Here is an 8,200-nt window from a genome sequence, read left to right on the forward strand (position 1 = left end):
GTGTGTACATATAGCATGTATGTGTATATATATACATATATATGTATATATATATATACACACACACACACACACACACACACACACACACACACACACATACAACCGTTCCGTTATGGTGGCAAAGCATTGGAATGGAGGAATCGTCCGTGAGTTGGGCAGCTCCAAGTGTGATCCGTGAGTGGGTTGAAAGGGCACTGGGTTATAAAAGGGGCCAAACAGATTTCAGGAAACCCTCGGAACCGACGCACCGCAGAGCGAGCAGAAGCAGGAGGACTTTGTGCAGTCACAGCGATTGGGTCCAAGGATCAATTCTGAACAAGTTGCCTCCTCTCAGCAGTGCAGGAAGATGCAGGAAGATTCCAACAGACTCGGGATGAAAGACCCTCTCTAGAGAAAAACCAAAAGAAATAAAACCAAACCAAACAAAGACAAACAAAAACAGAAGGAGAATGAATGAGAATCAGGCAGACTTAAAACAAACAAACAAAAAAACAAAAAAACAAACAAACAAACAAACAAAAAACCCTTTATTTGTCTTGGGTTGGGGGGGAGGAGGAAGGGGAAATTCTTGCCCCTAAGAAACTAAGAGCTCTGTGTTCAGCTGAGGGCCTTCCAGCGAGTGTAGAAGGGAAGGACTGGCCGATGGCCACCCCCGCCTTGTGAGCGGCCTCAAACGCCGAGCTCAGGGGAGGCCACGAGGGCCCGCCCGCCGCCAGGTTGAGAGCGGTGAGGACGGTCACCGAGCCTCGGACGTTGTCCGCCTCCTCCCCGACGGCGCGCAGCAGCTCCCCGTAGCCCCCGAGGATGCTGCACAGGTTCCAGGCAGCAGCGTTTTCTTCTCCCATCTTGGGCCACCTGCAGCTGCCCCGCACTTGCCCCTGGCACCGAAAGCGCCCGTTCCTTTGCTTCAGCTCCTCTTCCAAGAAGCGCAGGGCGCACCGGGCCGGGGCCTCCTTCTTCCTCCGCTCCAACTCGTCGATCACGATCCTGGGGACTATGAGCACGAAGCTCCCGCTCTGGGCCATCTCCCTCACGAGGGGCAGGTGCTGCCGGAGAGCCCCGGCGTCGGGGATGAGGTAAGGGGAAAGGGCCGCCTGAAGGCGGAGCGGCCGCAGGGACGTGTCCGGGGCCTGCACGTGTCTCGGCAGCCGCCGCTGATCCGGGCCTTCCCGGGCGCGGGGCGGCGCCCCTTTCTCCCGAGCCTCCCCCGAAGGAGGCTGGTCCTTCGCCACCATCTTGAGGAAGAGGCCCAGCTTCGAATCGAACACCATGAGACTGTCAGGCAGGTGGGCAGCGAAGTGGCCAAAGGTGCGCAGGACGCAGGCGCGGAGAGCCACGTCTTCTCTGGAGAAAGCGGGAAACACGTCGAGGTCAAAGTTTAAGCTGGCGTGGGCGGCCTGGAAGGGCAGGAGGGAGCGCAGGATGGTGTCCTCCGGGAGGGGCATAGAGATGGGGGGGCTGGGCCGCTCAAAGCGGGGGAGCAGCTCGCGGAGCCGGGGGGCCAGCCCGAGGTGGGGGTTTCCGAGCTCGTGGGCGCTGGGCAGCAGGTTGAGCAGCGGCAGCAGGTCCCTCCAGAGGCCGGGGCACGCGCGCATGCTGAGGGCGGTGAGGGCCGGCTCGGTGAGCAGCCACTGCAGGACGACCCGGACAGCCGGGAGCAGCCCCCCTTCTGCACCGAGAACGTCCAGCCGCTCTCGCAGAGCCTGCGAGTGGGGAAGGGTCCAGCTGCGGGCAATGGCGCTTTCCTCCGAGGCTCTCTCCTCTTCTCCTTCTTCTGAGGGTACTTCGCTGAAGCTGCTGTCCGAGTCGGGGAGGGAACAGAAAGAACCGTCCCCCCAATCTTCGCTGTCGTCTAAGACGCGGTAGGAGTCCCAGGGGGAGTCCCGGCTCCCGTCCTGCTCACAGACTTCCATCGGCTCGCTGTCCTCCCAGGAGTCTTCAGGGCCGGGAGGGGGACTGGAGAAACGCGGCTCCCGTTGGCTCTCCGGGAACTCGCCGACGTGAACCGAGACGGGGTGGGCAGCCGGAAGCTCTGGTCCCGGCTCTCCTTCCGGCCAAGGCTTTTGGGTCTCGGGCGTTTCCTGCGTCCCCGGCGCCGCCCGGCTGGGCAGCGCCGCCCGGATGTTGCCGCCCACCAGGCGCACGATATGAGAGAAGAAAACCAGGCTGAAGGAGATGGCGGTGCGGCTCAGTTCCGAGCCGGCTCTCTTCAGGTTCTCCAGAGTCAAGAGGCACAGGGTGACCATTTGGAAGAGCAGTTGATTTGGCAGGAGCGAGGAGCCCTGCCTCTGCTCCGCCCCCGCTCTCCTGGCCCAGCCTTGGCCGGCTTGGACGGACAGGTGGGAGAGACACCGCTGAAAGTCCTCCAGGACCCTCTCGCACAGTCTCTCCAGCTCCGGGTGTCTTCTGCCTTGGGGCGTCAGGAGGCTCTGGAGATACACGAAGCGGACCAGCAGTCTTCTCACGTCTTCCCGCGCCTTCTGCTCTGGGCCGCGTTTCCCCGGCGGAGCCCCCGCCAGCTGTCTGTATTCGGCCTGAATCTTCACGTAGATCTGCTCCAGACCCAGGACGGCTCCAGCGTGGGGGACTTTGGAATAGATGCAGCACTGATAAAAACACGTGGCCTCGACGTAAGAGAATTTAGCTCCGGACAGCGCTGCCAGGTGCACGAAGGGCAGGCCCATGTCGGGAATGAGCGCCAGAGCGCGGTAGTAGTAGCGCTTAGCTTGCTCCTCTCCCTCGGAGGCCGGGAACTCCCTCAGATACTGGTACAAGTCTCCAATCCGAAGCAGACAAAGATGGCAGAACTTCCTGGCCCAGTCCGTGTCTTCCGCCGAGGGAGAGCCCGCCCTCCTCGCTTGGCTCCCAGGCTGGCTGCAAGGCCAGGAGATGTCGTTTTCCAATTTCAGCTCGAACTGTGCTTGCATAGAAAAGAAAAGGCGGTGATAGACGTGAATTCCATTGTTGAAGTGCTCCCGGTAAGCACCTTCTGAGCCGCGAGAATCCAGAAGTGCTCCCTCGGTCTTGCGCAGGGTCTGGAGGTCGTAGTACACTTTCCTCCACAGCAGCTCTTCTGCGGCCAGCCCGTGATCGCGGGGGCCCAGCAGGATGAGGCGAACGGCAGATTCTTCAAGTTGGCTCCTCAGGGCCGCATTCTGGGGCTGGAAAACTTCTTGGTGGGCCGTCTCCCTCGCCAGGAGGGCGTCCAGCCGCTGCACGGACCCCACCATCTTCAGGAGAAGCTCTTTGGTTTGGTTGGGTTCCATAGTTCCAGATCGCTCTGCTCGCGTCGGTGTGGTAACTGGCGCAGTGAGCTCCCAGTCCGCTCTCCCCAGAAAACCAGGGATCTCCTCAGGGAAAGGGAGAGAGAACAGGTCCGTCACCTAGGGGGTGCAGTGAACTCTCAGTCCGCTCTCCCCAGAAAATCAGGGATCTCCTCAGGGAAAGGGAGAGAGAACAGGTCAGGCACCTAGGGGGTGCAGTGAACTCTCAGTCCGCTCTCCCCAGAAAATCAGGGATCTCCTCAGGGAAAGGGAGAGAGAACAGGTCAGGCACCTGGGGGGTGCAGTGAAATCCCAGTCCGCTCTCCCCAGAAAATCAGGGATCTCCTCAGGGAAAGGGAGAGAGAACAGGTCAGGCACCTAGGGGGTGCAGTGAAATCCCAGTCCGCTCTCCCCAGAAAATCAGGGATCTCCTCAGGGAAAGGGAGACCTGGAGGACAAGTCCGGCACCTAACTGGAGCAGTGAAGGAATGAGAATCCGGCAGGCAGAGCCCGCTTTATATGCAGCAACTTTGAGTTCACACGTTCAAGGATCAGCCAATCCCGAAAGAGGGCTAAGTATGTGCTTAACACCCAGGTACTTAAGAAAGTGCTGAGCCCTGGAAGGTCCCTGAAGGTGTAAACTCTGCATACAGTTCCCAAACTCTCCTTGAAGGCGGGTCCCAAGTTCCAAAAAACTGTTTAGGGAGAAAAAAAAAAAGTCCCTTTTCTTTTTTTATTTGTTTTTTATTTATTGACACAGACTTGGTGGTGGTATTGCTGGATCAAAGGGCTTGCCGTTTTACAGCTATTTGGGCACAGGACCAATTTAATTAACAGACAGGTAGGAACATTATACACCTTGCAGGATTTTGGTCTAAGGACTTTGCCTGCCGGCCACTCATTCCTTCACTGCACCAGTTAGGTGACTGACCTGTTCTCTCGTCTCCCTTTCCCTGAGGAGATCCCTGATTTTCTGGGGAGAGCGGACTGGGATTTCACTGCACCCCCCAGGTGCCTGACCTGTTCTCTCTCCCTTTCCCTGAGGAGATCCGTGATTTTCTGGGGAGAGGCGACATGGAGTTTACTGCACCACTCAGCGGCGGCTGCCGAGACTCGTGCAGGCCCCGGACACGTCCCTGCGGCCGCTCCGCATTGAGGCGGCCCTTACCTCATCCCCGACGCCGGGGCTCTCCGGCAGCACCTGCCCCTCGTGAGGGAGATGGCCCAGAGCGGGAGCTTCGTGCTCATAGTCCCCGGGATCGTGATCGACGAGTTGGAGCGGAGGAAGAAGGAGGCCCCGGCCTGGTGCGCCCTGCGCTTCTTGGAAGAGGAGCTGAAGCAAAGGAACGGGCGCTTTCGGCGCCAGGGGCAAGTGCGGGGCAGCTGCAGGTGGCCCAAGATGGGAGAAGAAAACGCTGCTGCCTGGAACCTGTGCAGCATCCTGGGCGGCTACGGGGAGCTGCTGCGCGCCGTCGGGGAGGAGGCGGACAACGTCCGAGGCTCGGTGACCGTCCTCACCGCTCTCAGCCTGGCGGCGGGCGGGCCCTGGTCGCCTCCCCTGAGCTCGGCGTTTGAGGCCGCTCACAAGGCGGGGGTGGCCATCGGCCACGTCCTGCCCTTCTACACTCGCTGGAAGGCCCTCAGCTGAACACGGAGCTCTTAGTTTCTTAGGGGCAAGATTTCATTCATGCCTTTGCCTGAAACTTTATGATGTGAAAGAATACCCCATCCTCCCTCCCCCCCAACTCAAGACAAATAAAGGTGTTTTTTTGTTTGTTTGTTTTTGGTTTTTTTTTTGTTTGTTTGTTTGTTTTAAGTCTGCCTGATTCTCATTCATTCTCGGTTAGGATTACAAGGTGAGAACTCAGGTTGTCTGGACAGTTCTCTGGCTCAGGGTTGACAACTTTGGTTCAGGCCTTTAGAGGGAGTTTACACCTTTGAAATTCTGAAGTGTAGTTTACATGTTTAAAAGAAGTTTGCACCTTTAAGAGGAGGAAGTTCCTTGGTTGAAGTATTTCCCCAGGCCCGGTTGAGTTCGCACATGCCCAAGGAGTCTACTCTAGGCCAAGTTGGGACGGCTCTCTGCAAGAAGTAGAGTCTGGCTGGGAGACTGAGTTGAGACAGCAGATCTCCTCCCAGAGAGCCATCGGCAGTTTCTGGAGACAACAGAACATTACAATTCCCCTGTTTTTGTTTTTGTCTTTGTTTGGTTGGTTGGTTTGGTTTGATTTCGTTTGCTTTTTCTCTGGAGAGGGTCTTTCATCCCGAGTCTGTTGGAATCGTCCTGCATCTCTGCACTGCTGAGAGGAGGCAACTTGTTCAGAATTGATCCTTGGACCCAATCGCTGTGACTGCACAAAGTCCTCCTGCTTCTGCTCGCTCTGCGGTGCGTCGGTTCCGAGGGTTTTCTGCAATCTGTTTGTCTCCTTTTACAACCCAGTGCCCTTTCAACCCAGTCACGGATCACAACTGGAGCTGCCCAACTCATGGGCGATTCCTCCATTCCAATGCTTTGCCACCATAACAGAATGGGTGTAGATAATTTTTGCACAAATAAATGCTTTTCCACTTTGTTTTTTATTTCTTTGGGATACAGACCCGGGAATGGGTCTCCTAGTCTGTGTCAAGGTGTGCACAAGCAAGATAACTGTATGCATATGTATACATATACATATATTGGATTTAGACTATATTTTAACAAATTCAACATGGATTGGACTACTAGGGAAGGGTGAGGGAAGGAGGGGAAAATGTGGAACAGAAGGTTTGGTAAGGGTCAATTTTTTTTAAATTATACCTTTACGGGGAAATTTTATATCTTAGAGCTTACTTGAATAAAATAGAGAAAGAGAAGATCAATGAATTGGGCCTGCAACTTAAAAAGCTAGAAAAAGACCTTGCACAAAAACTTTTCAATTTGACATAATCAAAGTTTTCTACTTTGTGATCAATAATGATCACTAATTCTTTTCTAAGTGACATATAAGAATGCTGATGCCTTATGTGGGTTTATTTTGTATCCTGCAACTTTGCTAAAGGTATGGATTATTTCTAATAGATTTTTAGTAGAATCTCTGGGGTTCTTTTAGTATACCATCATATCATCAGCAAACAGTGATAATTTGGTTTCCACATTACCTACTCTACTTCCTTTAATCTCTTTCTCAACTCTTATTGCCGAAGCTAGATTTCTAATACAATTCCTAATGTTGAACCAGCCCTGCATTTCTGGTGTAAATCTTATTTCATCATAGTGTATTATCCTGATTTTCTGTAGTCTTTTTGCTAATATGTTATTTAAGATTTTAGCATCAATATTCATGAGGGAGATTGATCTATAATTTTCTTTCTCTGTTTTCAACCTACCTGGTTTAGGTATCAGTACCATGTCTGTGTCATAAAAGGAATTTGGTAGGACTCTTTCATTCCCTATTTTTCAAATAGTTTATATAGCATTGGGGCTATTTATTCTTTAAATGTTTGGTAGAATTTACCTCTAATTCCATCTGGTCCTGGAGATTTTTTCTTAGGGAGCTATTTAAGAGCTTGTTCTATTTCTTTTTCTGAAATTTAAACAATTTATTTCCTTCTCTGTTAATCTGGGAAGTCTATATTTTAGGAGGTAGGCATCCATTTCACTTAGGTTATCAAATTTATTGGCATAAACTTGGGCAAAGTAACTCCTTATTATTTTCCTAATTTCCTCTTCATTGGTGAAAAGTTCTCCCTTTTTATTTTTTAAGACGAATGATTTGATTTTCCTCTTTTCTTTTTCTAATCAGATTTACTAAAGGTTTATCTATTTTATTGGTTTTTCTCATAAAACCAACTCTTAGTTTTATTTATTAATTCAATAGATTTTTTACTTTCAATATTGTTAATTTCTCCTTTTAATTTTAGAATTTCAAGTTTAGTATTTAATTGGGGTCTTTTAATATGTTTTGGAGACGAGGCCTTTGATTATGTCAAATTGAAAAGTTTTTGTGCAAACAAAACTAATGCAGTTAAGATGAGAAGGGAAACAATAAACTGGGAAAACATTTTTACAGTCAAAGGTTCTGATAAAGGCCTCGTCTCCAAAACATATTGAGAATTGAGTCTGATTTATAAGAAATCAAGCCATTCTCCAATTGATAAATGGTCAAAAAGATATGAAGACAATATTCAGATGATGAAATTGAAACTGTTTCCACTCATGAAAGTGTTCCATGCAAATTAAGACAACTCTGAGATACCACAACACACATGTCAGATTGGCTAAGATGGAAAAATAATGGTGAATGTTGGAAGGGATGTGGGAAAACTGGGACACATGCAATGTTGGTGGAGTTGTGAAAGAATCCAGCCATTCTGGAGAGCAATTTGGAACTATGCCCAAAAAGTTATCAAACTGTGCATACCTTTTGATACAGCAGCGTTACTACTGGGCTTATATCCCAAAGAAATACTAAAGAAGGGAAAGGGACCTGTATGTGCCAAAATGTTTGTGCAGCCTTTTTGTAGTAGCTAGAAACTGGAAAATGAATAGATGCCCATCAACTGGAGAATGGTTGGGTAAATTATGGTATATGAATGTTATGGAATATTATTGCTCTGTAAGAAATGACCAGCAGGAGGAATACAGAGAGGGTTGGAGAGACTTACATCAACTGATGCTGAGTGAAATGAGCAGAACCAGAAGATCACTGTACACTTCAACAACGATACTGTATGAAGATGTATTCTGATGGAAGTGGATATCTTCAACATAAAGAAGATCTAATTAACTTCCAGTTGATCAATGATGGACAGAAACAGCTACACCCAGAGAAAGAACACTGGATTTGAATGTAAACTGCTTGCACTATTGTCTTTCTACCCAGGTTGCTTATACCTTCAGAATCCAATTCTTACCGTGCAACAAGAAATTTGGTTTTACACACATATATTTTATC

At 50.7% G+C, this 8,200-nt stretch overlaps 1 protein-coding gene across 1 annotated transcript; it reads right to left on the minus strand.

The window, feature by feature from the left end:
* Positions 1–530: 530 nt before the first annotated feature.
* On the minus strand, positions 531–3,269 carry LOC141544016 (nonsense-mediated mRNA decay factor SMG5-like). Its single transcript, XM_074269666.1, has one exon. It carries the CDS (start codon positions 3,267–3,269, stop codon positions 531–533), a length of 2,739 nt encoding a protein of 912 aa, XP_074125767.1.
* Positions 3,270–8,200: the final 4,931 nt, after the last annotated feature.

This window comes from Sminthopsis crassicaudata, chromosome 5, assembly GCF_048593235.1.
Source record: "Sminthopsis crassicaudata isolate SCR6 chromosome 5, ASM4859323v1, whole genome shotgun sequence".
Classification (NCBI taxonomy): Eukaryota; Metazoa; Chordata; class Mammalia; order Dasyuromorphia; family Dasyuridae; genus Sminthopsis; species Sminthopsis crassicaudata.

Coding starts and splice junctions, on each gene's coding strand:
- LOC141544016 (XM_074269666.1), bottom strand. CDS start 3,269: ATGGAACCCAACCAAACCAAAGAGCTTCTCCTGAAGATGGTGGGGTCC.